The sequence below is a fragment of the Microtus ochrogaster genome, unplaced genomic scaffold (assembly GCF_000317375.1).
Source record: "Microtus ochrogaster isolate Prairie Vole_2 unplaced genomic scaffold, MicOch1.0 UNK56, whole genome shotgun sequence".
Lineage (NCBI taxonomy): Eukaryota > Metazoa > Chordata > Mammalia > Rodentia > Cricetidae > Microtus > Microtus ochrogaster.
In genome coordinates, this window is record NW_004949154.1 from 553,094 (window position 1) to 580,892 (window position 27,799).

The window sequence follows — 27,799 nt, forward strand, 5'->3', positions numbered from 1 at the left end:
GCCTCGAACTCACAGAGATCTGCCTGCCTCTGCCTCCCAAGTGCTGGGATTAAAGGCGTGCACCACCACCGCCCGGCCTGACCTGCATTCTTTTGCAGTCTCAATTATTATTTTCTCTTTTGCAGTGTATTATTTTATTTTTATAGTGCTGGAGAGGGAAGCCAGGGTCTTGCACATACTAGAAAGTACCCCAACACTGAGCAGCACCCTCAGTACCTCGCTCACCCCCTATTATGGGGCACACATCTGTCTTGTTTAGTGCTTAGAACAAAGCCTACACCAGGATGCCCACATGCCTCTAAAGAAACTCTTCAGGGGCCACCTACAGCTGGTTCAGGGGAAGGCCAAGAAGCTCACTTGTGCCTGCTAAAGCTTAGCTCTTTCCCCTCCACCCTCAGGCAGCTTAGGCTTAGAGACACCCTCAAGCAACCAAGCTTTGTCCCTGCCCAGGCACTGTGTGCCTGGTCACCACTACAGTCACCCTAAGCCAGTCCTCAGGAGTCCCTGCTGACAATGTGTCAAATGTATCTACCCAATGTTTTCACTCTGCTTTCCTCCCCTTAGTTTTCACCAAGAATGTGGGGCTCAGATTAAAGGTGAGGAAATCTAACTGCTGGCAGAGGTCATGGGTCACCAAACCCAGAAGCTGACAAATGGAAGAACAGGGCTGGTGCCAGGCGGCTGGGCACTGCATCATCTATGCCCCCTGTAGCCTTCTACTTAAAGACAAGACCTCTGCCCTGCTTCACTGAGGTCTCGTGGAGAGCCTGGTGGACATTTCCCTTTGAGCATGCTCAGGATCAGTGGTTCTCAGCCTTTGGATTGTGACCCTGAGGGGGTCAAATGACCCTTTGACAGGGGTCACACATCAGATTTTCTGCGTATCAGATATTTACATTATAATTCATAGCAGTAACAAAATCACAGTTATGAAGTAGCAATGAAAAGAATTATATGGTTGAGGGTCCCCACAACATGAGGAACTGTATTAAAGGGTCAGCATTAGGAAGGCTGAGAACCACAGGGTCTGGAGGCTGGCTGGGCTATGACTGCAGGTGGTCAAACCAGGCACAAGGTCAGTCCTGAGTCAGGACATCAGTATGGTAGATTGGAGAGAGATGGGGGAGGCTGGCAGAGCAAAGGCCCCCTCAGGATGTAACTGCCCTTGGCTCCACAAGGTAAGAGGCCAACCTGAGGCACTGGCAACTCTCGGGACACAGAAAATGTCAGCTAAAGGCTTCATGGGTGGGGCCTGGCACTGTGCTTGGGTGCCCTGTGGGGGAGCGTATGTGTGCTTGGGTTCTTGGATGTTGATTGGGGTCCTGGGACTTTCTGCTTCTGTCCCAACTTTGCTTTGAGATGTTTCTAGCACTACCCTCCTCACTGTTCTCAGAACCCTTGTGCCTGTTCATGGTCTCAGAAAACAGCACTTAAGTCTCCTATCGCCCCTTTTGGAACCTACCCATAGGGAGTCTGTCATTTAACCCTACCCACTGTGAGTCCACAGGCCAACATCTGCTGGACAGTGGCCAACTGTGCCCCTGTACTCTGTCCCCACCCTCTCCCTGGCCCCACTCACCCTGGGGCATAGGGAGCCTTGGGCTCTGCCTTGATGGGAGGCCCAGAGCCCCCCAGGAAGGGCTTGGGGGCGGTGCCCATGCCGTTGTTGTTGTTGCAGTTGAGTGGGGTGCCGTAGGTCGGGGGTGGGAGGGGGCCATGGCGCCCAGGGGATGGTCCACTCCCAGGGGGGCTCAGATGGTGGAGCCCGCTGGAGCCGGGAATGGCTGGTGGCCCGTGGGGGAAGGAGGCTGTGCTGGCTGGTGCAGAGATGTCAGGGAAGCAGCTGTGGGGAAGGGAGGAGGCTCAGCCCCCAGGTCCCCAGGCCTGAGGGGAAGTTCCATCCCCTCCCGCAGGGAACTGCCCAGAAGTCTCAGCTAAGGTGACTCACAGATCAGAGGCGTCCTCCTTGCCAATGTACTCCTCCAGGATACTGGTGTCTATATTGGAGGGCTCCAGGGCACCACTGATGTCATGGCCTGCAAAGCAGGGGCAGCTGGGTTTGAGATAGCTCCCCAAAGACCCCGGCCTAGGTCCCACCAGCCCTCCTCAGGCTAGGCTCTCTGAAACATATGACCTATCTCCCCTCTGCGCATGGTCCTTCACTGTCCACCCAATGCCCCTCTAAAAATAATGCCTGCCCACACCCTCAAGGATACCCCATTTCCCAGGAGGTCAGCAGCCTAATGTATGGGGTTGGGGACAGAGAAGCCGCTCCTGTCCTTCCACATCCTTTTTCTGGCTATGTGACAGGATCATCTCCCTCCCTCTCATTTGTCCCTCTATCTTACAGAGTGCTCTGAGGAACAAGCAAGGCCCTACCACGCCAGTGGCTCAGACCCAGAATGACTTTCCTGCCCTGTCCTTCCTTCCAGGAGACCTAGCCTTGAGCACTTGGAGGCATGAGGTCTGGCAGGGCAAAACACACATCCAGGAACTCAAGGAACCACTGAGCCCCAGGCTCCAGCTTCAGGGAAAGCTGAAAACCAAGATCGGTAGTGCCAGCATGGCCCATCTCTGGTGGCGGGGCCCATTGCCCATTGAGTTGGGAGCTCAGACCCGACTCCCCAGAGGAGACAGAGGATGAGAGGGGCAGTCTGTCCTGGCCTCACCCAGGGAGGGACAGTGGCCAGAGCTCTGCTCCGCTACCCTCCACCTGCTTGCCTGCCTGCTATCCTCCCCTGGCCTCAGGCCCATGAAGGGGAAGGACAAAGAAATGCAGTCCAGGGCTCCTGGGCATGGCAAGGAAAGAGAGGGGGTGGCGATGGCCTTTCCTCTCACAGGGTCACCTTGTGGGGCGAGGAGGGGGGGCAGCCAAAGGGAGGAGTGATAAGGGGGCTGACGTGAGAGATGCGTCAACCCTGATAATAGAGGACACCCCACCCACACTGAAGATTTGGCTGGCCGGCTCCACTGAGGCAGGAAGGACCCTCTGGAGCAATGGTTCTCAACCTGTGGGTCGCAACCCCTGAGGGTGTCGAATAACTTTCACATCAGCTACTCTGCCGATGAGATATTTATATTACGATCCATAACAGTAACAAGACTACAGTTATGAAGTAGCAATGAAATCATTTTATGGGTGGGGCCACCACAACATGAGAAACCGCATTAAAGGGTCGCAGCCTTAGGTAGGTTAAGAATCACTGATCTAGAGTCTCAAGTCCTGGGTTGGCACCTTGAGTCCTTCCTTCCTCGGGAGAGTCCTGGGAATAGGGCTCAGGCTGATCAGGACAAACCGCATCTAATTCAGCCTGCTATGTGCCCTCAAGGAGGCCATACCCTCTTGGGGCCTTAGTATCCTTCCTAGGAAGATGGGGAATGAATATCGGTTTCTTGGAGCGACTATGCTGGCTGTAAAGTCATAAACACACAGATCCTGAAGTGCACTGCACATGGCGGGAGCCCTGCAAATGGGGGGGCGGCTCTCTTCACCTCCCAAACCCCAGAACCCTGGGGTCTCTGAGCCCCCATCCCAGGCCCCTCCCTGTCCCCTGCTGGCATTTGAAGAATGCAGAGCCCCGCTTAGGTGATTAATGAATTAATGAGCATGAGCCGCTAAGCCTTCCTAGGAGTCACACGCTGCCTGTGACAGACCAGGGCCTCTGATTGACCCCCATCCAGGCTCACCCCAGCCGGGAACAGAGGGCATCCACCCACCATGCATGGCTAGTGCCAGCGATGACCTATGGGGCTGTATGTACATGGCCTGTCTGTCTGCCCATGTTCCAACTTCACCTCCCTCATTTCTGGCAGCCACAGCTCCCAATAGTTGAGTGCCTACTGTATACCCCCATTGCTGAATTTATATGAGGCATTCTGCCAACTTTACGGGCAACGTGTCACTAAATCCTACCAACCCCTCATAACAAGGAGGAAAGCGACATTGCTGGTGATGGCAGCTCATGGTGGAGACTACCAGTCCTGAATTCATACTATGTGATGACAATAATGGAAACTCATGCTCTCTGGTCAGGCACTATTTAAAGTATTTAAAACATTGCAGTTTACCCCGCGGTCACTTCCACGAATCTGGTGTCACTACCTCTGTCTCCAGTGTTCATAAAGATCCCTCCTCAACCCCAAAGACACACAGCAAGATGAGTCCATCTGACCCCAGGTATAGCTGGTGTTTCTGCATCTTCTCCCAGCCTGGTCCCTGCCCCACAGCATTCCGGAAGGGTTTCTGAAGCAGGGAGGAGAACCTAAAGCCCCACCCCCACTCTGCCCCAGCTGCTGATACTGCAGGTTTTTGAGACTGAACTTGGCACCTTGGGTGAGTGATGGGCTGATTCGGTCATGGGCTGCTGTTTATAACCATTCTAGCCCCTCCTCCCCTGGCCAGGAGCACTCCTAATCGCCCCTAATCCTCCTGTCCACCTCCCCCGGGAGATGGGGGCCTCAGGCCCAGGCATCCTGGGAGACCCTAACAAGAACCAGATGTGGCTAGGGGAGGAGGGACCCTCTCGTGCCAGGGTCCGGGAGGACCGAGGTGGGAGGAGGAGGCTGATGGCAGAGTGAGGTGGGTCTCGGGCTCTGGAGGGGGAGAAGCTGAGGCTTCCTGAGGCATGCGGGACCCCCCCCACTTCCTGCTCCCTACAAGCCTGTCTTCTCCCCATACTGCCCAGATACTGTGCAAGGGTCCCAGCCTAGTCCACAGATCGCTATTGTTAAGGAGGCCTGTGGAGCCTGGGGCTCTTGAGGCTGGAACAGGGCCCCCTAGGGGCCCAGGAGAGGACACAGTCCTCAAGGTACACTCTAGGAGTACTACCCTAGTGCCAAGAGAACCATGAAACACTGGATCCCGGTGAGGAATGCCTGCAGGGCTGGAGACTCAAGACAGCATGCCGCCCTTCCTCACCCCTTCCCCAGTCCTCAAGACCACCTGGAAAGTGAGCCCTGCCCTGCCACAGGCCATCCAGAAAGTGGTACCCCAATGTCCCCTGTCAGTATATGTCCTTTCCCTCCTCAAACCCTCCAACAAATGTGCCCAGCAAATTATAAACCCAGAGCCCCTCGGCTGTTCAAAGCCTGGCACTGTCTGCCTTCTGCTCGTACCTCAGCTTCCTCCTCCTCTGTCATTCTCTGAAGCCCAGTTCCTGTTTCTTTCCTGTCAGGGACAGACACACCTCCCACAGGGCCTTTGCATATGCGGTTGCCTCTACCAGAGAAAGCCAATTCCCATTCTTTTGCAGGTTTTTATTATCCCAAATCCCAACCCACGTGGCCTCCATGACTCTTCCTTTTGCCCCTCTTCTCCTTTCAAGTCAGGTTGTCTACCTGCTCACCCAGCTGCCTCACGCCTCCCTGGAAAAGGTGAGTGAGTGCCCCACAATCTGACTTCCACATTCCAAGGAATATCTCTCCCATGAGGCTGCTGTCCTCTGTTGTGCAGAGGAAGACACCAGGGCAGGAACTGGACTACGGCTCCTGTGTGTCTCTGCAATGTAAGAATCCCTGTATACAGCAGGCAAGATTAATAGCCACAGAATGATGGTGAACCAGAGACTAGAGGTGGCCTGGCTGGGCCTGGAGACCTTGGGCAAGCCCTGTAAGACCAAGAGGCAAGGGTTAGACAGGGCCTCTCCGTGTCCCACATTATCCCGCAAAGCTGTACCCCAGGAGCTCCACCCTAATTAGGCCCTTTATTACCTGCTTGAAACAAGAGCCAGACCCAGATGCCATTCTTCCCCAGGCAGGCCAGGGTCCCGGCTGTGGGAAAACAGCCTGTCCCCCTTTCTCCTCCTCCTTTTAAGATGACTCATCTGGGCACAAGGGATGAGAACACCCAAGCCAGGTGCAGGAGGCGAGCAGACAGGGACCCAGGTGGTCCCTCCACCCTGGACCCTCCCTGTCCCCCTTCTCAAGCCTCCCCCCCACCAGCTGTGGCTGCTGGCTGAGTCTTGGCCATTGTCCTGGGGGGTGGGGAGGGTGGGGACGCAGCACAGTGGGAGTCTTGTGCCCTGCCTACCCCCTCCCCTGCCCCGTCAATGGAGCACTTGTCAATTCATGCCTCAAACATGGCGGAAATCCCGTCAGCCACGTGGCCACGGGCAGGGTGGGCTGATCTGAACTCAGGGTAGCCAGGGCATCAGGGCTCGAATCCCTGAGTGTCAACCTCAGGTGTTGGAATCTAAGGGCATCCTGATTCCAGCAGTGACTTGGGTCAGATGCTTCCTTCCTTGGCGTCCTTGTGGTCCTCTGGGAGGCCTCGCTACCAACATGGGCCTCAGCTTAATTGCAGAGTGACTTCCTGACCTCTCTGAGCCTCGACACCCTTCTCCACCAAGTGCGCATGCGTGGTCAGGCACCCCAGGAAGCTATCCCTCACTCAGCGTGGCCGCTCTTTTCCTTACTTTCAAGTGTCCGCTCCTGCCCTCCTGCCTCTGCCTGTGTAGTGTAGCTTTCCTGTACCTTTGGGTTTCTGAGGGCCCATGTCTGCCCCCGAATCCAGGTATGTGACCAGTACTACACTACTTCTCCAGCACCCCAGTAGGGATGCCTTCTGTGTCTCCCCCCCCCCAGCCTACCCAGGCAGTCCCTCTGCAGGCACCCAGCCACAGAGGACCCCCAGGGCCATGGCCCGTCTCCCAGTGTGGACTGAGCTACAAGCTCCAATCAGTCCACACGGAGGCAAGGCCCAGTGAGTTGTCAACAATCGTCAGACCTGGACTTTCTGTCTCCGTTAATACCCAGAACTGCTTGCTGGCCCCGTTCAAGCTCCCAGTTGAGATGAGAACTCTTCTCGATCAAATGCCTGCAGCTTGGATACTTGGTTGTGCACGCAGCTCATTGTACGGATGCACCCGATTTTCACTCCCTTGGAACCCAGTGGTCACACCTGACAGCAGTGCTGTTCTAGACCCAGCAAATCCTTAAGCCTAAGTCACAGCTGCCCCTGCGCCCCCCACCTCCTCACCAGAGACCTGGGAGAGGCACCGTAGCCTGCTTGCTGTGCTTGCAGTGACGTTTGATCCTCAGCACCAAATAACTGGCTGTGGTGGAACATGCCTGTAAACCTAACACTCAGAAGTAGGGGCAAGAGAATCGTAAGTTCAAGGTCATGCCCAGATACATACCAAGTTCAAGACCAGCCTGAGCTACAAGAGACCATATATGGGGGGGGTGGCTGAATTAATTTGTCAATTGACTTTGAACCTTAGACTTAGAACGTCAAATGTGTATGGCAGGGGGTATAAGTCTCTTTTATCTCTAAAGCCTAGCACTGTGCTTGACACAAGGGGGACCTGAAGAAACCTTCCTGAACAAATGAAGGGGTCCCATGTAGAACATGCAGGTGTATGCTGCAGATCTCTGGAGTGCACCCCTAGGGGTCATGCTGCTGTGTTAACATAGATCAACAGGAGGACTTGATGGAGAGCCAAGCTCTCCATGCTGCAGGATCCTCCCACGGGCTGTGTGGCAGGTCCACCCTGGTTCCTGTGAAAAAGAGTCAAAGGCAGTGGGTGGGGCTCTCTTTGCCCCTAGAGTTAGAGCCTTGTGCTGTCAAAGTGAAGTGCAAGCTTCTGGGAACAGTCAGTATGGGTTTCCTAAGAATTGGCTACAGATTGGCTGGCTTCAGGAGCATCTTGGTGCCGAGTTCAGATTGTGTTATCCTGGGCATAAGGTGATGGCTGTGTGGGGGCTAGGGGAAGATGCAGCTGTAGCCCAAGGGTAGCTGAGATTCTGGATCCCCTGGAAGAGCAGAGCCTCTGAAGGCAAGCTGGGAGGGTGAGGGTGGGGACTCCTCTCTTTCTGGTATGAAACTGGGAGGGAACACAGGCAACTGTGGCTTAGACTTAAAGATCTAATGGGACGGTTTGTGCTCTGGGCATGCCAGGTAAGCGTTCCACCAGCCGAGCTGCATCCCCAGTGCTTTCTTTGTAGTTGCAAGGGTGCAAGGCAGTAGTGACAAAGTCTGTGAGGTACAAGCTTGTTGGCCCAAGTTTACATCTCAGCATCCTTCCAAGGTGTGTTTCAAGCACAATGAGCACACAAATAAGACTGGTCTACAGCAGGCCCCGCTGCCACGCCTCCCAAGACACGGTTTCATATTCCTGGGCCAGGGTCCCCCAACACAAGCTTCTCCCGTTTTCTTTCCTCCTAGTCTCTCCCCACGGTCCAAAGTCAGACCCTTCCACCAGCTGCAGCTGCAGTCAGATAGGGCTGAGCAAATCATGCCACTGGCCCAAATCCCCCAGAAAGGCAACACCTTGCCTCTAAACCAGCCTCACTCAGTGGGTGGTTTAGAGGCCACAAACCCTGCCTAGAGGTAAAGGGAAGGCAGGATAGCAGGGATAAGGGCAGGGCCAGCATCCTATAAGCCAGTAGGGGCTCTGGAGCCAGCAGCGGCCCACCCAGGCTCTTTCCTCTTCTGCTCCCCCTCGCCCCACCCTTTTCTCACTCCCCCTCTGACCTCAGCACTCTTTGGGTCTCCCTGCTCTCACTCTGAAGCCTTGACCATGTGAGTGAAGGCTGTATGGTCCAGGAAGGCTGGATGTACATCATTTATCACGGCAACCAGCAGGTCAAGGCCCTCAGTATGCAATGAGATCCGCTTCCCATCTACCCTAGGAGAGCTCCAACTGTGGTCCAGAATCCCATTCCTGTTTCTGTGGCTACCCTGCATGAGCAGGGGACATCACCTTCAGCTCATCACTCTTGGGAAAGTGGCCTTACAAACGATTTCCCCCGTGTCAAGGACAGCAGGAGGAACAGCTGCAGAGTTCTCTAGCCCAGATGCCCCACGGGCAACGATCAAGTTCCTTTCTGTATCACAGAACAGGCTCCACATCTCTGAGGTTAAGGAGGAGACAGACTTCCCTGGTGTGGCAGGACCAAGACCCGACACCAGACAAGGCAAAGGCAGGCCGATCACAGCACCGTTGCCTGCACACAGAATACACCCAAGAGATGATGACTGCCCTCATCTTGGAGTAAGGTTCTCAGAGAGGGTGATGGCCTCTCCCAAAGCACATAGCACCATCTGTAAAACCTGAGCCCAAGTCTGAGGCATCAATTACTACACTGGTGGATCAACAATCCTGAGGGTGGGCACATGGCATCTACCCCAGGCCAAGCAAAGGGGCTGTGTGAGCCACGGGATGTAGTTAAGTAGGGCTGGTATAAAGCCCGGCCACTGTCCCTAGGCCCTTCCTATGCACTATCTTATGCAACCCCACAGAAGCTCTGGGAGGCCACCACTAACTGCTGCCTTTTGACAGCTGAGACAATAGAGCCCAGCCAGCTGTAGAGACAAACCCAAGAGGAGAGCCATGAGGACTACAGGGCTAGCTGCAGGCCCCAGTGCCCACTAGTGAGCACACAAAATCCGTTCATCAACTCTCCCAGCCATCCACACCCAGTGGTAATGGCTGAAGACCTGGAGTTGGGAGAGGAGCCATCCCAACTGACAGAAACTGAGGCTCAGAGGAGTGCCTGAGGCCTAGGCTGTGAGGAGGAGGAAGGGAAGGCAGGCTGCCTACTTAGGGCGGGGTCACCCCAGTTAATAATCCAGTTAATGATTTCTGCTTTGTCCTTATCAGGGAGGGCAAAGTCCAAGGGCAACAGCCAATCAGCAGCCTAGCTTGGTGGTTACCCAGTAGCCTCTGCTGCCAGGCCCCCCCCCCCCCAGAGCGGTAACCCTTTGGGAGTTGCCTGAGCAAGTCTCTCAGGGAGATGCCACTCTATCCAGAGTGGTCTGTCCCCAGATAGCCTTCTTGGTTCTGCCTAAGACTTCAAGGAGTACCTGCTCAGTACCCCTACACTGAGGAAGGGTTCAGGATCAAGGGGTTGGTATCCATCTCTCCCGACCCCCAGATATAACCACAGCCACTCCCAGAGAGCGGCTTTCCATGACACATCCCCACCCAAGGCTCCTGTTGCAAATAGATGGACTGATCGATCATGGCGTCCACTGGCAGGGAGCATTTCCTGCCTGCCCTGTGTTGTGTGGATCTGTGATAGGTGTGGGGACAGAGGGATGAGTCAGACCCCCATCTATTCTCTCTTCCCTCCTACCTGGCTCAGGGCCTGAAGGGTGTGGCCAGACATCAGTTCACTACAGACTGGGGCTGGGGGAGGGTTCCAGGTGGGCCCAGGAGGCCTTGTGTCTTCTCCCCAGGAAGGAGAATCTGAGGGATTAAGGAGATCTTGCATCTGGTGTCTCCCTACCCACCTGCTCCTGGGTGCATCACCAGTGACAGAGAGGTGACACAGGCCATACAGCCACCCCCATCTCACAGCCCAACTAGCAGATGTTGAGTTGTGGCCTCCCTCCTGAGTTGCCAGGTAGCCTCCACCTGACTCCTGCCCTCTGGAGGGGATGCAAGGATGTTGTCCCCAACTGGTTGCCTTTCCCACGAGGCCTTGATGACAGAGAAAGCTGGGGACTAAACTCAGCCTAGACTACCCAGCTAACCTTGTGTCACAGAGCTTCAGTTCTGACCCCTGGGAAATGGGTTAATTCTGCGCCTCCCTCCTCCCACCAAGCACTCTGTAGTCGACCTTCTTCATCCCTTCAGACACCATGAGTTTGGATTTGTTGGGTGTCTAAAAGTGATCCCATTAGAAGCTTCTACTCTGGTTCGACTAACTTATCCTAGCAGGAAAGCAAGCCAGAGAGAACAATATCCGTTTAGGCTCACCCTCTAGCTCAGGCTAGAGGCTTCCTCCTCCAGCCCTGGAGGCTCTAGAGGCCAATATCAGCCTCCAAACTCTCAGTGGTCTGATCAAAACCTGCTAGAGACCTAATTCCCTTCATTATCCACCCCCCCCCCCGCCATGCTTTGCGGGACATCAAATACAACAGGAGCCCCTAGCATCACCACTAGCACTGCCTCTACCCAGAATCTCCCGTTTATACTCTAAAGTGCCCCTCCCTCCCAGGACTGGAACAGAGTTCATCAGAGCTGAGGGCACCATGGAGACCTCTGCCACTGACCCCTATGTTCCAGGTGAGGAAAAAGATCCCAGAGAGGTGAAAGGCTCTGCCTAGGGTCACACAGCTCTCAGTGGCCCATTATGAATTAGTCCTCTGAACATGGTCCTCCTCCATCCCTGGACTCTAAGAGGTCAGGGCCCCCCCCCCCAACCAGATGAAGAGAAACACACTATCCCTGTACCCAGTTACCTGCTGGGAGCCAATGCATCCTGCCCGGAGGGTCCACTGTTTACAAGCCTTGTGCCCTCCACTCTGAACTGCTGGTGCCTATCTCTAGGGGATTAACTGGGCAGTCACGGGGACCCAGCTGTACCAGCCTGGAGGGGGACGCTCTATCCCAGCCTCCCACCAAAGGCCCAAAGCGCCTTAGCCCCCAGTCTTACTACCGGCCCAGAGCAGGGCAGGACATGCCCCTGTGTGCTGAGCTAGTGGGAGTCCTAGGAGGAGGAGGACTCTTCAAGATTGCCCCTTCAAGCAAGAGATGTTCTGTCTCTCAGCCCAGAACCCAAACCATAGAAATCTCTGCCCACTATCCAGAGGAAATAACTGAGGCCATGTGGGAATCTGGATGAGGTCTCAAGGGTCCCCATTTGAGTGTGAGAGCATACACCAGCACCAAGAATGACATATCAGCATCTATAAAATGAAGCTTTACATGTCCTGGATGGGCTTCACTCACACTTATGAGCACACCAAAGCTCTGTGCTTGCTCCCCCAGGCCCTTGAGAACCTCCATCTCACCACCCAATGGGTCCCCTGCCAAGGCCTTCCCCTCTCAGATAGCCCTAGAGGACTTGAACCAGGTGCCCACCCACCTATTCCCAGGCTCTGGGAGACTTCTGAAGCCTGGCCCTCCTGAGCAGGCCCCACACCCCGCCTGCTCCCCACAGACATTCTTGAGTCTCCTCTTATCTCTCTGGAGGGAGCAGCACAGCCTCCCTGCCAGGCGGCCGCATGGCTAAGCTGTGGCGTCAGCCTCCCACCCCCCTCCCCAGGCCAGGAGGGAAAGTTTGGCTCAGAAGTGTAGAGCCCAGGCCAATTAGGCCCGCCCCTGTGCCCAGAGCCAGGTGGGGGTAGGGTGGGGAAGGAAGTTTGGGGATACCTTCAGGAACCAAGGGGTCCCCGCTCATAGGTCATGAGAGCACCGAACAGGCACAAGACACCCCCAGTCAGTACCTGTGCCCCACAAGGACCGCTGACTTCTCCCCTCTGCTAGGGTCCCTGAGCACTCCTAACCTATGCACAATGTAGGGAAGAGAGCTCCCGGGATTGAGGGGTGCTGCCTGGAACCCTCAAATGGTTCAGCTGACTCAGCTATTGATGACTGACTCTAGTCCAAACCTAACATTTTGGGATCTCTTAGGACTCGTTCTGCCTGGGTGTTCAGAACCCTGGAGTGAAGGTGGCTGAGACGTGGGGCTGTCCTCTCCTGGGCTGCTCAGCAAGGAGGAGTGGACAAACGTCCATTCTGTGGTTCTCCAAGTCACAGAGAGACAGGGAAAGGTCTCTAGCCCTGGGGAAATCTCTCGAGAACTAGGCACTGAGCTTTAAACTTGGGTCTTGATTTCTATCCCACAACTCAGTTCTAGTCTGGAATGTCCAGGGCAACAGGTTCTGCTCCAGAAAGGTTCTTCCTGTACTTAGGAGCAAGCTGTTAGCTTAGGGGCTAGCAAGAGGGTACGGCAGGAACTAGGCTCCCAACACAGCGGGCATAGATACAGAAGGGGCTCAAGTGCCTGGTTTCACCCTCCAGATAGGGTCTGAGAAACCCAGCAGGCTGGGAGACGTCAGCCTGCACCTCCCCTCCCCCTCCCACACCAGTCCCTTCCCTCCTGAACCCAGCTCTCAGGGGGGAGGGGCAGTCCTGGAAGAGGGTCAGGAGCTGCCCAGAAAAAGCCCAGGCGGTATTTAGACAAGGAACAGACTCTAAAATCAATGCAGGAGTGAGGAAAAAATTTAGTGGGGCGTGCATGGATCCCCTGGAGACGGGTCTTTTCAGGTCAAGGTGAGGGGGACCAGGTCACTCCTGGTGCAGGGAAACATTACTCCTGTGTCAGGTGTGAGGGATCCAGCCCTGAGGAGCCTCATGGGGCTAGTGGGATGGGTGCAGAGGTAGCTGGTGGCAAAGATGCCAGCTTCAAGGGAGTTCCATACTAGGTAAGCACACTAAAGAGAGGGAAGCAGTGGCTGCTTAAAAGAGAAATTCAGTCTTAGTGGAGGAAGCAGCATTGCCCAAGACATGTGACAGTCCCAAAGGGCATCCCAATCTCCAAGGGTGTCTCAGCCTCCAGGAAGCACAGTCAGGAGGTCCCAGCTTCCAGGGGGTAGGCTAGGCTCTGGGGTCCCAGTCTTAAGGGCTACGGTAAGTCCACAATAGATGGAGCTGGAGCCTGGCATGGATGGAGTAGCAGGGAAGTGGATACAGGATCTCCAGGCTGGAGAAGTGTGCGAGGATTGGAGTGTTACCATTTAGTGGGACTACAGGACTTCAAGTCTCCAAGGAGGACTTAGCACGGAAGGTAGCCCACCCCTAAAGAAGCTGAGTGTTGAAGGCAGACGGGAAGCCCAAGTCTAGCGAGCATGGGCAGATACCTCCTGGAGACTACCAATCTCGAAGCCATTTACCTCTCTGTTGCCAGTCTGGAGTAGAGTCCCTACCCAAAGGAGGCTTTCTGGGGGTCCTTGCATGGTGGGAACCCCATGGGAGTCCTGTCCTGTGGGAGATCGGCTGGCATATCCCACTGTAGGAGGTTGGTCGCCCAGCCATCCCCACGGTCTCTCACCTTCGAAGAAGCGCTGCAGCGCTTCGGTCTCGTCCACCACCTCCATGGCCCGCCTGCCCGGCGTGTGCGCTCCGGCCGCAGCCCCGCTACAGCGTGGCCCGGGGGCGCGGCATTGCCGGCGCGGCCCGCGCGACAGTCCCGGCTGGGCTCCCGCTACAGTCCCACCAGGCTCGCCTCACGCTCGCTACCCGCAGCCCTAGCCCGGACTCCGCCTGCCCCGCGCCCCGCCCGCCGCCTGCCGCGCCCTCTGGCGGTAGACCTGAGCCGCAGTCTCGGGTAGCAGGACGCCCCGCCGCTTGCAGGGGGCGCTCGACGGGTAACCCTCGCATTGAAGTTGTGGCATGGTCGCTTTTCACGCTCTCCTTGAATGGGTAAGGTTCCAGGTTACGAGTCTGAAGTTTTTCAGAAACAGATCTCAGAGATGGCTCCTATTCTTTTTGCTACCCACCTATCCCAGTGAAAAGCAACGTGCAGGCACCAAAGGAATGTTTGTAATGTTCGAGGTCAGCACAGAGCACTCTACAGGTGTGTTGCCTCAGTTAATTGGAGCACGTCTTTACCACAGAGAAACTTTTTTTTCCCCCGGAGACAGGTCTCACTATGTAGTTCTGGCTGTTATGGCGCTCACTACGATTCGCCTTCTTGTACCTCCCGAGTGTAGGGACTAAAGGCCTTCATCACTACACCCAGCTGGAAGGAATTATAATTTTAATAAGGGCCCTATCTAAAGAAATGTTTCTACATAGAGGTCTCTAGATTGATGGAAATACTCTAGGTGTTGTCATGAGCCACAGTGGCAGCTGAACACCTGAAATGTGGTCCTGGTCATTTAGACTTTTCAGCTGGATTTTCTTTTAGTTTGAGCTTAGTTAGTCATGTGGGATCATAGTGGTAGTGGACAGGGGACCACTGCCCTAGTGAAGAGAGACTTGAAAGCTTAGCCTGAAATCGTGTAGGGTGAAGCCACTCCTCCTGTTTTCACTCTCACCCCCTTCTTGCTCCTCTCCACAGCATCTCTCCTGCACTATTGTCCCCCTAAACCATTCTTCATAAAGTAGAAACCAAGATCACACCACACTTTTGATAAAAAAAACAACAACAATAAAAAACAGTGGTTTCCCCTGGTTGAGCGGAGGCAGGAGGATCGCAAGTGCAAAGTCAGTGGGGGCTACAAAGTGAGGCCCTGTCTCAACACACATACCACACACACACACACACACACACACACACACACACACACACACCAATAACAGCCCAGAAGGTTGGGAGAACTTGCTATCTAATCAAGATACTAACGTAGTCAGCCTAGAACTCTTGACTCCTCCTGGCAGTGGCCGCTGAACTAAGGTGGGAAACTAGCCCAGTTCTGCAGGTAGTGACCCCCAAGAGCTCTTCTAATTCCCTCCTGCCTCCCTCTTTCTCTGTGGCCAGCATGGGGGAAGGGCAGCCAGAGCCCGAGCTCCAGATGTGGCCCAGTCAGCAGGCTTGTGGGGGCCCTCCGAGGAGGGTGTGGGGGAGGGGGTGCCCAGGCCGGCGGGTGCTTCACAATGAGGTTTTGTCCCTCCGGGGGCGGTTCTCAGAGCCGCCTCTCTTAGGTATATAGAGTGGGATTTTGCCGGAGGCCCAGCTGTGGGCACTGACCACAGCTCCCTCTTCCCAGCAGCGGCCCCCACCGAGGGGGGAGGGGGCCACACTGAGCGGCCCATTCTTTTCCAACTCATGTACCCAGAGGTTTGTCTCCTCTGCAGACTCCCCTAAGACAATTGTTATTCTGCACTCTGGTCCCTCCTCCAATCAGGGTCAGGCCTGCTTGTAGACAAAGTGAACATCCCGTCATGCCTTGCAACTCTGAAAGATGAATTTATTTCCTGAGTTGCCTGGGACAACTAGAGAAATAACACCCCTTTGAAACGCCAACTACCCGAAGATCATTCCTGCGTACTCTGCCCATAAATTCTATGTCTAAATGTCTGTCTCAGGGTGGGCTGGTGACTTCAGTACTGATCTTGTCAGGTCCTCAAGGGCTGAGGATGGGGTGACCCACTGTGACATAATCAAGACAATGAATGCTCTCAAATCCAGGGTAGACCTGAGGTTAGACCAGGCAGGAAGAAGGCCCCTTTTAATTTCATGGGAGCGGAGCCCTGCCACCTCCCTATTCCACTAGGGCCATGGAGCAAAAGTGCAGCCACACCCCAGGGCCTCCCATGTCTGGGCTGGAGTGAAGGCAGAGGCTTAGACACCGTGATGAAGTTGAAGTTCAAGCGCAGGAGGGCCTACCCCAAAGCAGGGTGATGCTGGGGCTAGTAAGAGCCTAGGGAGACTTTTGTACCAGATTTTGTCATCTGTAGAGATGGCTGCCATCTGCTGTGTGACCCTGAGCAAGCCACAGTACCTCTCTGGCCATTTGCTCTGCTTCTGCCCCATCAGGCTCAGTATCATTTGCAGTATAGTAAGAGGGGAAACCACTGAGAGGAGGGTCCTAGGCTAGAACAAGCCTCTGGATTTGGTCCTACTTCTGTCTGTACCTCTTGTGTGACCCAGAGAAGGCTGTTTCTGCTGTTGTCTAGATCCATCAAATGGGGTCATACTGGACTTGGGAGGCAGTCTGAGTGGGAAGGAGGTGGAGTTGAAGCTTGGTTGGGCCAAGGGTGGCTACTCCAAGCTCTGCAGGCCACAGAGACCAGTTGGAGAAACAGCGCCCTCTGCTGTGTGGAAGTTTCATGGCTTGAGGCTGGCAGGATGAACAGCACTGCCTGTTTACCCTGAGCTCCTCCTGCTATTCCCCAGCCTCAGTGCTCTGGATCCAGGTTAGGCTGTGTCCCTGTGGCTTCCCAGGTGTTTACACTCCCCCAGAGAAGCCCTCAGCAAAGCTTCTAGTGGCTTCAACACTTCAGTGCTACCTCTCTGGGATTGCCATTCCTGCTATAGCTCACAGCACGGGGTGAAAGGCAAGGGGTGGGCAGGCCTGGTGGAACCAGCCTGGGATTCCAATTGCTGGTTCTACATCTGGGGCAGTTCACCTACTCCTGAGTCTCAGTGCTCTCTGGGAGGGAAAAGGGACAACATGCTTCAAGTGTATTATGTGACAGATACTAACCCTTCCCCCAGTATAGCTTGCTTAGGCAGGACTCAACAAGTGACTGGTCTCAAGCGCTCAGGATTCAAGGGGACTTCCACCTGCTTGATGTAACTCAGTGCTGTCCTGGGCCTGGGCACTGACATGGCAGGAAGCCAGGGAAAAATACAGGGCTCTCCCTAGCGCAGCAAACCGTATCTGTATATTATTTTTAAGTTTCTATTATGTTTGTGCATTTATTTTGGGGGAGGTGTGCATGCCTGTGGAGATCAGAGGACAGTTTGGTGGCAGGCATTTCTTACCATGATTCCTGGGAAGCAAACTCAGGTGGTCCAGCTTAGGGACAAGTGCCTTGACCTACCTACTGAGCCATCTTGCTGGCTTAGCACGTTATTTTAACAAAACCATGGGAACTTTATCAACCTCGAGCCCCACAGTTCTAACCCGCTTGGCTGTTCTTGCACTTTCCTACATGCCTTCTGTCTTTGGGGGCACAAAAGGCTTGGTCCCAAGAATCCTCAGGTTTTCCCCTCCGGCTTTCTGGCTCCTCTAGGGAATGGTCTCAGAGGTCCTCATTCCCTGGTAGCTGTGACCTTGGCAGCATGTCCCCACACTGCCTCCATTCCCACCTGATGAAAAGACGATCACAGGAGGCAGAGGTGTGCTTCTACATCCAGTTTATACACAGCTCTATACAATATACAGAAAACTTTATATACAGATATATTTATAGAATAAGCTATATTAATGTCTCTCCTTTTTACAGCAATATTAGTGTGGATCTTTCATACATTAAGTACAAAAAAGTCACGGGAGAATGGCACACGGAGTGCAGAGGGTTGTGAGGGCCTGCCTGCTCGCTACTATTTGCATATGCAAGTCCCCCAGATCCCTGGGAGGACAGGCCAGCGCATGGCTGGGAGAGCTTGTGCTGTGGGTCTGGGGGCAGTGTGGGGGTCAATCTGAACTGGGATGAAGGGGGTGGCTCAGACCCCCCCAGATGTGGCATGGAGTGATAGGAACGTGCAGCACGCCCACCCTTCTGGGGTCAGGCAGGGAGAGGACAGGGAAGGGGTGGGCTGGCCCTGGGTGTCTAGGGCTGAGTCCAAGCCTGCCCCAGCCCCAAGCCTGTAACACAGTATGGATGCAGTCTTGGGGGTGGGGGGTATGTCCCTGATGGCTCAGTCCTAGGCACAGGGGCACACCCTAGAGGAGCCCCCCACACCTACCCTGACAGAGGAAGAGTTAAAAGGCCAGATCCACAACTCTCCTTGCTGCTGGCTGGGTGCTTGTTGGGTTGTTTCTCTGATTTAAAATTCTGTCTAACGTTTGAATTCTAATAACCACTGATTTTTATTTTACTTCTGTGCTAGGCCGAGGCACTGCCTTGGCAGGGGGCAGAGTGGCCAAGAGTCTGGTGAGGTGGGGGGGTCACAGAGCAAGGGGAGGCCCAGCTCCCAGGTCTCTGTCTTCATCTGTTAGGGTAGATAGCTATCCAGGCCACCCCAGCTGTGGGGATTAGAGTTGGGGCTGGGGCCCAGATACCAGTGACTATGAGGTGGTCAGGGGAGCCTAGGTAGCCCAGAGAGGCTGTGAGTGGGGCTAGAGTGGTAGGGACTATGTTTCCAAGGAGACGAGGGCTCGAGTGGGCAGTTGCTTGCCTGCACACCCCTGTAACTGGCTTGTCCCAAGGCTTCACTTCACAGGCTATATTCTTGGCAGGTTAGGAGCATCAGGAGGCAGGCAAGGTGGGGAAGGCGGGCAGCCCTCTGCAGCCCCTTTCCTCAGGAGTGGTGCACATCCATGCACATGCACACACACGCCTGACACTAGCATGCACAACCTCCCCACCCCAGCATGGGGAAAAGGCTAGGTTCCTACCTCCTGGACTGCTTCTCCAAACCATAGGGAAACCACGAAGGCCTCAGGCTACCCTGGGACAGCCCCAGTAACTGGCCCCTCCCCTCAACAGTGGGCAGGGGTTTCCAGCCAGGATTCAAGATACCCTACTCTTGGCCCCTCTTCTTATGGGCAGAACATAATGGGAGGTGGAGCCCAGACCCAGAAAGGAGCTAAGTAGCCAGGAGAGCAAGTGGGCAGAGGCATGTTTGGTTTCAGAGCCCAGAGCCCAGAGCTGCCTAGGCATGGTGGGGTAACATAAAGGGGTCACGCGGGATACCCAGGAGATGGGGCTTTGGATGCCTTCGTTCTTCCCAGGGCCCTGACTCTGCAGCCAGGGATGATGTCACAGGAGTGTCCACCACCCTTTGATTGGCCAGAGTCCTGGGGGTGAGGGAGGGAGAAGGTGAGCCAGGAAGCCAGGGAGTGGCAGGTAGGCAGGCAGACCCGGTGGCCAGGACCCATGAAGATAAGGGCCACCAGGCAGAGAAGGGGTGGCCCTGACCCCACTCACCTCCAGGCCCCTCTGGTCCTCAGGGGACAATGAACACATGATTAGGGGTGGGGCTTGCAAGCCCAGGAAACAACCTGAGCAAAGCCCAGCAGATTCTGTAAACACATACAGCATGGTGGGCCACCTTGGCGGGGGATCACCCCAGGGGGCTGGCCAGCAGGCACCAGATCTGGGGGACAGTGACCAGGGCAGGTGCCAACGTGAAGGACGTATGAGAGTGTGTGGAGAGGGGCTGCTTTCTGCCTCGGCTCTGGGAGAGGAGCTGAAGGGCAGTGACAGGAAGCTAGCTTGCCTAGTCCCATTCCCAGAACAGAGATACCAGGCTGCCCACACAGGGGAGTCAGGCTGAGGGCTGAGGATTGACCATCCAACCTCAAGTCTCCTCCCTGTACCAAACCCACCCCGGTTTTTCCCAGACATCTTGGTTCTGAGGGTCCTAGGCTGAGGTAGGGATGTGGACCCCCTGCTCAGCAGCAACGCTCCAGGGCCTGAGGCCACTTGGCCTCTGGGAGCCTCTCCTCAAAGCTACTGGGCCCCAAGTGGCCATTAGGTACCCACAGAGCCTTGAGTTCTGGTTGGGGAGGAGCTAGCAGCCACTGCCAGGTGCTAGCGTGCTGAGATGACCAAATCATCTTGCTTGGTAGGGCTGGCCCCGTGGCCTGTGGGGGTGGAAGTCCGGATCTTGTCTGTGGCCAGACACTCCTGGCTGCTGAGGCCCGTGGGTGTCAGGTCCATGAGCTCCCCGGAGGAGCTGAGTGGGAAAGAGGGTGAGAGTGAGATGCCAGAGGAGGGGTCAGCAGATCCTGCAAAGAGCCTTGGGGGCTTGGGTACCAGATTGGGCTCAAATTGGGCCCGAAGCAAGATTTCCTGTTGGCTGGGGGACTTGGGGCCCTCAACATAGTCACTAGTGGGGCTCTCAGGCACCACCATGCAGTAGAGGTCCTGGAAGGAGCTGCTCTTGCTGTCCAGGTTGAAGAGGCTGTCGATGAACTCAGCAAATTCTAGCACCTGAGGGCTGGGTGAGTCCCCCAGGCGCCCATTGTGCAGTGCCAGATCTCCTCGGGGGGCCACCCCACCACCCTCGCCGCCTGCTGCCTCCTCTTCTTCATTGGTTGCACTTGGGGGTCGCTCAGGAGTGACACCCCCGCTACCCAGAGCTGCCTCCAGGGGTTGGGTATCCTGCGAGTGTTTGGACAGGCTGTCGGCTGCCAGAAGCTCTGTGCGCGAGCTGAGGGATGGGTTCTCCTCTGGAATGGCCGGATCGATGTAAAAGAGGTGGCCCTCATCACGCTCCAGTACCGCGTGGAGGCTGGGTGAGCCTCGGATGCTGCGGAAGCCCGAGGAACGGCGTGAGTCGAAGCTGTACAGCGATTCAGTGTCTGAGAGGCTCTCCATAGTGGCCAGCGGTGCCCGCCGGGACTGTAGCTCTGCCGCCAGCCGCTCCTGGGTGGTCAGCAGTAACAGCTCTACAGGGTCTTGGCGGGCTGCTGATGCGGCAGCCACTGGGGACAGCAGCCGCCCCTCAGAGAAGCCCTCCAGGCTCATCTCAGACTGAGACTTGCTTCTGCAGGGGAAGAGCATAAGCACGAGACTCAGAAGGACTGAGGAGACCCCTACTTCCCAGGCTAGAAGGAAGTGGTAGGGGGGCAAGGACAGAATTAATTCAGTCCTTGTTGAAAGGTTTGGAGGCAGGGAATCCTGACTTTTGAAAACCAACTCATAGTGTCTGGAGAGATGGCTCAGTGCTGTAAATAGCACTGGCTGGGGCTGGAGAGATGGCTCAGAGATTAAGAGTTTGTTCTTCCAGAGGTTCTGAGTTCAATTCCCAGCAACTACATGGTGGCTCATACCCGTCCGTAATGAGATCTGGTGCCCTCTTCTGGCCTGCAGGCATTCACGCAGGCGGAACACTGTATACTTAATAAACAAATAAATAAATCTAAAAAAAAAAAAAAGCACTGGCTGTTCTTCCAGAGGACTTGAATTTGATTCCCAAAACCCACATGGTGGCTTACAACCATCTGTAACTCCAGTTCCAGGAGATCCAACACCCTCTTCTGACCTACAAGGGCACCAGACATGGTACACAGGCATACCTGCAGGCAAAATGCCCACACACATAAAAAAATAAATTAAAGTCAGGTGGTGGTGGCGCACACCTTTAATCCCAGAGCTCAGGAAGCAGAGACAGGCAGATCTCTGTGAGTTCAAGGCCAGCCTGGGCTACAGAGCAAGTTCCAGGACAGGTTTCAAAGTTACACAGAGAAACCCTATCTTGAAAAACCAAAATTAATTAATTAAAAGAAAAGCCAATTCATAGGGCTGGAGATATGCCTCAGAGGTTACAAGTGCTTCTGCCCAGTCGTGAGACATGGCTTCGGATCCTACCACCCATATCAGGCAACTCACAACCCCCAGTAACTCTTGCTCCAGGGAATTCAGCGCCCTCTTCTGGTCTCCATGGGCACCCACACATATGTGTACATATGCTCATATACACACAGATAAATAATAAAAATAAACCTAAGCCGGGCGATGGTGGCACACGCCTCTAATCCCAGCACTCGGGAGGCAGAGGCAGGTGGATCTCTGTGAGTTCGAGACCAACCTGGTCTACAGAGCTAGTTCCAGGACAGGCTCCAAAACCACAGAGAAACCCTGTCTCGAAAAACCAAAAATAAATAAATAAATAAATAAATAAATAAACAAACAAACAAACCTAAAATAAAATGAGATAAACCCAATTCATAAGAAGCTAAAATAGAAAACAAAAGGCTGATGCTAGGTAGACAGGAATGGGATCCCCAAAAGGCCTAAGACCCCACCAACAGCATTAAGATTTCTGGAGGAGTCTGGGTTCTATGCATTCATACCCATGATGGTACTAACCCATTAGGACATGAAGAGATTGGCTGCTCTGGCTCACTCATGAGGCTACAGTAAATGGGAGACACAGAGGGAAGGACAGAGAGCAGGGAGGAAGGGGAGAGGGATTCTGCCCCCCAACTTCCAGACCAGCACTTCCAGTGCCTCTTCTATCCCTTCCTCACCCTGGGGTTCCCCCGCACCTCCTATGCTGGAGAGGGGCAGCAAACTCTGCAGCCACCTTGCTCGGATGGGAAGGAAGGAGGAGTTGGGAAATGGGTGGTTGTCTCCCGTATAGTGGCCAAGGACAGACTGAGTTCTTCATGGAGACATGTAACCACCACAAGAAACACACAAGGAAGGATGTCTGAGGTGTGTCCCTACCAAAGACCAGGAAGCAGTGACATCTTACTTCTCAGCAGCCAGATTTATAAGAAAGGATGCAAGGCCTGGGAGTCAGGGTCCCAGAAAGGCAGGACAACCTTCCCCTAGAAGGGGCGCCACTCTAGAACCTGCCATGATGTGTGTGCACATCTGTGAGAGCATGTGTATGCCTTGGTGCCTGTGTGCAGCTGGATCATACGTACCTGTGTGCTATGGGTGTGGCACAATACAGCCATATTTTTACATGTTTACCTGTCCAAGTGTGCCCATAACCATGTGTGTTCTGCCTGCCTTGGTATGTGTGCTGTGTGGAGTATTTCTTATGAGGAACGCTTGTCATAAGCCCCAGTGTATATGCATAGCTATGTAAGTACACGGATCTAATTAGGAATGGGCAAATTGGTGTTTAGGTCTAGTGTATATGGGTCTGTGTGTGCCTTGAAACCTCTCATACTTCCTGGAACCATGCCTCCCTCCCCAGACACTAATGGCAAGGTGAGAGACAGCTACAGAAGAGAGAGCAAGATTCTGAGCAGTGTTTAACTCCCACATTGAGCATATGGACACGGCTTTGGGGATATGCACAGGCCAACAGGCACACAGAATGCATAGATGTTCATGTACACAGCTATGCAGATTCTGGACCCACACTCCCTGGGGGTGGAGTGGGGATGGGAGACTTACTTGACACTGCTGTTGCGATGGTCTGCAGCAGGCAGCTCCAGGGCCAGGCCGGTGGGCAGAGGTGGCCCCGTGGGCAGCGGCTGCTGTTGGAAGATTAGCTCAGGAGTGAGGTCTACCTCAGTGGGGCTCACCATGACCTTAGCAGCAGAAAGCAGTGCTGTCTTTCCCTTGTTGTAATTCTCCAGCACCTGAGGAAAGGATGGGGGGTGGGGCTGATGGTAGAGGGGTGGCCAGCCCAGTGCTATGGCTTCCCAGAGCAAATAGCCTGATGGTTCAGTGGGGCCCCTTTCTTTATGGATGGCCTGGGACTAGCCATGGAATGCTTGTCCCTAGAACAGCCAAGCTGGAGTACACTTCTCTTTCTAGTCCTTCAGTGGCCCATGAAGGTAAATGCTGTCCCACTTAGCTACATATGTGGTAACGGCCAACTTGCCTTCAGGGCTTCTACTTCCACCTTCTCTGGGATAGACCCCTAGGAATCTTCTGAATTCTCTCTTCCCTACCATGGGCCACGTGGTATGTGGAAAGAGCCATGAGTGTAGAGTGGAAAGGTTGCAGGTCTTTCTGACTGTCAGGGCCCTGCTGGGGACTGTGGCTGGCCTGTCTCAGGACCCCGTCTTTCAGGAGGGATATGGGGACCCAGCCGCTAGGACAGCCATGGGCTCTGCCTGCACTCACCTTGTTAAGCCCCTCCATGACCACGTAGGGCAGGTGCTCATGCAGCATGGCTGGTGAGATGATCACCTCGTTAAAGGCTTTGTTGTCACCCCAGATGGCGAAGTATGTGGGCTCCTCCTGCTCACAGCAGCTGAGAGGGACACAGGTAGGGAAGAAAAGGGTCTGAGGCTCTGCTCTGGGCACTTGCTTAGGGACTAGGCTGGATTTGGAGGCTCCTGTCTACCCTGGGCTGCAGGTCAGTGCTCCCTTCCAGGCTACTTTGCCCGTAGTCTAAAAAGGCTGACCTGGAGCCTCAGTTGCAGTCCCTACAAGGCCTCTAGATTGCTGTTGGTCTAGACTCCATCTGCTACCCCTGGGCAGGGCTCAGCTCTCCAGCTTTTTGTCGGGGGTTGGGGGTCAGTCTGTGTTAAGAGAGCTCAGGGCCCAGGGCTCTGAGAGTGTGGCAGGAGAGCCTACCTACTGGTACACTGTTCTTCCATATGCCTTGGCCACAGTCTTGCCCACGTGTGCCTGTCACTAATGCAGGGACACTGAGGGATGAGCTGGCTCAGAGCCTGGTGGCTGCCATAGGTCATCCACTCCTAAATACATCAGGCTTAGGAAGAGCTGCCTTGGAAGACACCAGTCAAGGCCTGGCAGGGGTGCAAGGCAGAGGTGGGACAGGCCTCAGTTTGGCCCAGCTGGACTGCCACCTTTGGGTCAGGTCCCTGACACCTGCTTCTAGATCTGATAAATGCCTGGGCTTGGCCCTGGCCCTGTGAGGGGTAGACACTGCTTCCAAGGGCTTGGCTCTTTCAGAGAGACACAGAATCATAAGGCCCTGTTGGATATGGACGTGGGCTGGGTTTTTGGCTCCCTTTCCATGGCTAGCAGCAGGAGGAACCCCTCTGTAGGGATTCTGGACTATTGTCTCTATCTCTGCTTCAGTTGTGAGTGGTTGAGTGACCAGTGGCCGGTCCAGTCCTCAGCAGCCCCTGTCCTGGACCCTCACCTACAGGAGTGGCCCAGATCTCCATTAGCACCTACCAGCACTGCTCTGCAGGGTGGTTATGGACCACGTGGATGATGCGGCCAGGTGGGTAGAGTGGGGTGCTAGCTGAAAGGGCGATGGTCAAATCACTGGGGTGGGTCCAGAGTCGTGTGCTGGCCAGAGTGGTCACCTCTACTTGATCCTCAGGCAGCTCCGACTTGGGGATACATTTCGTGGCCCCCACAATGATCCGCCACTGTATAGGACCAGGGAGAGGGAGAGAGAGCTGAGGAACTCTGGCTAGGTGGGTAGGATCAAGAGTGCTTTCAAGGAGGGGCTCAACAGATGAGAGGAGAGGGCTGGTGATGGAGGCAGTAGCCGGAACATTTAATGTTCTGTGCCCACCTTAAGAGGCATTGGCTGAGGTGTACGGTTGCCAGGTGCCCAATAACATGCCAAGGACAGATAGCATAGAATTGTTGCATTTCAGGGCTGGCAAGGGCCTGGAAGACTAGCCAAGCCCTCATCTGGTGGGTAGGGAACACACCTGGTAAGGGAGGGATCTGTTCTGGGTCACTGGTTAAGGCACTGTGGGACAGGCCTCAGTCTGAGCCAGCAGGGCCTGCTAGATCAGGTCCTAGATCTGAGGAATGCCTGTGCCTGGCTCTGTGAAGAGCAGACATTGCTTACAAGGACTAGGCTCCTTCAGGGAAACAGACACATAAGCCTATGCTGACCCATGGTCTAGCACCTGACCCAGGATCCCGATTGCGGGAGGGTCATGGGCACCAAGGCTAGTGAGGCTGCAGACAGGCAGCAGAAAGAGGGTGAGCAACTAGGGGTGAGCAGCTATCTCATAGTGCACCCTCTGATCGAGGAGGGCCTCCTACCCCAGGATGCTCCACTCTACCTGCACAGAAAGGGCCTTCAGGATCGTCCATGACCTGGGATGTGCTAGAATCAGCTGGCTCTCTCCCAGCCCCAGCAGAATAGTGAATGAGGCTGGGTTCAAACCCTCCACATGGAGCAACAGCCTTTCCTGAGCCTGGGCAACCTCAACAGGCCTTCCTCTGCCTGCCCAGTGTCCTTCGGGGACTGCCCTTCTCATGTCAGGGAGCTCTGTGCAGGAGCACTTCCAGTTCTGATGCCATGACAGCTTACTGTATGAGCAAAGTCCCTTCCACACTGGACCTGTCTCCTCACCAATGGCAGCGATTGGATGGGCGGAGCTTGGACACTGAGGGTCTGATTGCCTCAAGTGTCCACACACAGCTGTGACCTCTTGCGCTTTGTCTCTGGGATCAGTGGGGAGCAACAAGAGGGACAGCCAGGACTTCCCAGTGGTCAGGGAGCTGGTGGGGGCTCACTTTGGGCTTGGTGCTTCGCTGAAGGACGTCCAGAAGCTGTCGGCGGAAACCCTCCAGCTGGGAAAGGCCAATCCTGTGGAAAGAAACGAGAGCATCAGCCTGGCCCAATCAAGGGCTGAAGAGGGGCAGGAGAGGGGGTGGTGGGGGCACCTGGCCTCCAGAAGACAAGTCCAGCTGGGTCATGATGTAGAGACAAGCCAGGTCAGAGAGGCCACTCAGGAGAGTGCGGGACCTACGCTGTCTTTCACCACAGGGCCACCAAGAGTGGGAAGGGACACTAGAGTCCTTAGGAAGAGGGTGAGGGAGGGGGCCTGAAGGAGATGTGAGTGCTGTAGAGTGGGGTGAGGCCTTGCTAGGGGACCACAGCAAGGGAGAGGGACTTACCTGGGAACAAGGTCTTTGCCCAGAACCACAGCAGTAACAAACTCTTTGGAGTACTCCATAGCATCCTCGCTGCAGGAGAAGTCAAGGAAAAGGGCTCAGATCCAGAGCAGCTCCACTCTGCACCTGGGGGCAAGGCTTTCCAGGGAGTTTATAGTGCCAGGCTGGGCTTTAACCTCTGCCCTTCCTCCCTGTGTTTTACCACAGGCCTTTGGGGGAGGGGAGTCCACTTGGCAGGTTATAAACCCTCATCCTACCACCCGAGACCTGTCCGGTGCCGTTCCCAGGTCTCCAGTGTCCAGAAGCCGTGCTGCCCAGTCCAGCCACCAGCTCTCAGTCCTGGCCAGCCCAAGTGAACCCTTGGATCAAGTGTCCTAGCTGCTCCAGTTAGCTCTAAGGCCTCAAGCTTCTTACCTCAGCAGGCCTCCTGGCGGGGAGTAGGCGAAGCACTTGAGGGTCGGGTACTGAGGGCGCAGGAGGAAGGAGAGGATGGCAGCTGTGCCAGCGCCCAAGGAGTGGCCTACCACAATTAGGCCATAGTGTTTGGTTCCACGGCCCTGGGGACCAAGAGATGCCTGAGAGCCCTGCCTCAGTTTCCCAGCGGACACTGGGAGGATGAGGGCTCTTCTCAGAGTCCTGGGATCATGCTGTCCTGCATGGATGCTAGGGCTGAGGTAGAGCGAAGCTGGATCCTCACAGGGCAAAGGCCTAGTGAGACTTTTCACACACTCCTACTCACCCTCTAGAGCCTTGCTCAGAAATTGCCTCCTCGAGGAAGCCCTCCCTGATTTATCAGCAACAGCTCCCTCCCTCCTAGGCATTGCACTTGTTCTTTGACCACTCTGGGGATTAGTTATAATTGTTTCATTACGTCATCCCTCCCCCCCTGACCAATAGCCTAGAGTCTGTGAGACCTGGGAATGGGTGCTGGCAGCATCCTCAGGAGCTACCCAGGCTGCCACCCAGATGAGGTGCAGCCTTCTCCCTGCTCGGTGGCTGTTTTTGTCACCGGGTTCTGTAAAATTTGCTGCAACAAGTGTTCCTGACTCTGAGGCTAGCAGAGCACACATCTGGGAACCGCGGTACAGGGTGTTAAGCAAGGACACTTTGAGAAGAGGGAGCCTGGGAGGTGGGGTGGAGCCGGGTGGAACTGGACATGTAAGAGAGAGGGACAGGAGCTAGTGTTTGGTGAGGGG

General features: G+C 55.0%; 2 protein-coding genes across 4 annotated transcripts in view; both read right to left on the reverse strand.

Annotated features, from left to right (window-relative positions):
* Nucleotides 1–13,968, reverse strand: part of Myrf (myelin regulatory factor) — a 31,881-nt gene extending 17,913 nt beyond the window's left edge. For 2 of the 3 annotated variants that reach the window (XM_013354655.2, XM_026777309.1), the window contains exons 1-3: nt 13,783–13,968; nt 1,949–2,036; nt 1,580–1,843 (exon numbers count right to left, since the gene is read on the reverse strand). In XM_013354655.2, the coding sequence (XP_013210109.1) occupies nt 1,580–1,843; nt 1,949–2,036; nt 13,783–13,828 (398 nt within the window). In that variant the 5' untranslated portion in view covers nt 13,829–13,968. The remainder of the gene's footprint in view (nt 1–1,579; nt 1,844–1,948; nt 2,037–13,782) is intronic. The other variant, XM_026777310.1, reaches the window with a different exon arrangement.
* A 3,553-nt stretch (nt 13,969–17,521) lies between these two features.
* Dagla (diacylglycerol lipase alpha) overlaps nt 17,522–27,799 on the reverse strand; it is a 58,413-nt gene continuing 48,135 nt past the window's right edge. The window contains exons 14-20 of the mRNA XM_005369630.3: nt 27,018–27,160; nt 26,607–26,675; nt 26,223–26,295; nt 24,912–25,111; nt 23,886–24,015; nt 23,208–23,395; nt 17,522–20,838 (exon numbers count right to left, since the gene is read on the reverse strand). Coding sequence (XP_005369687.1) covers nt 19,881–20,838; nt 23,208–23,395; nt 23,886–24,015; nt 24,912–25,111; nt 26,223–26,295; nt 26,607–26,675; nt 27,018–27,160 — 1,761 coding nt within the window. The 3' untranslated portion in view covers nt 17,522–19,880. The remainder of the gene's footprint in view (nt 20,839–23,207; nt 23,396–23,885; nt 24,016–24,911; nt 25,112–26,222; nt 26,296–26,606; nt 26,676–27,017; nt 27,161–27,799) is intronic.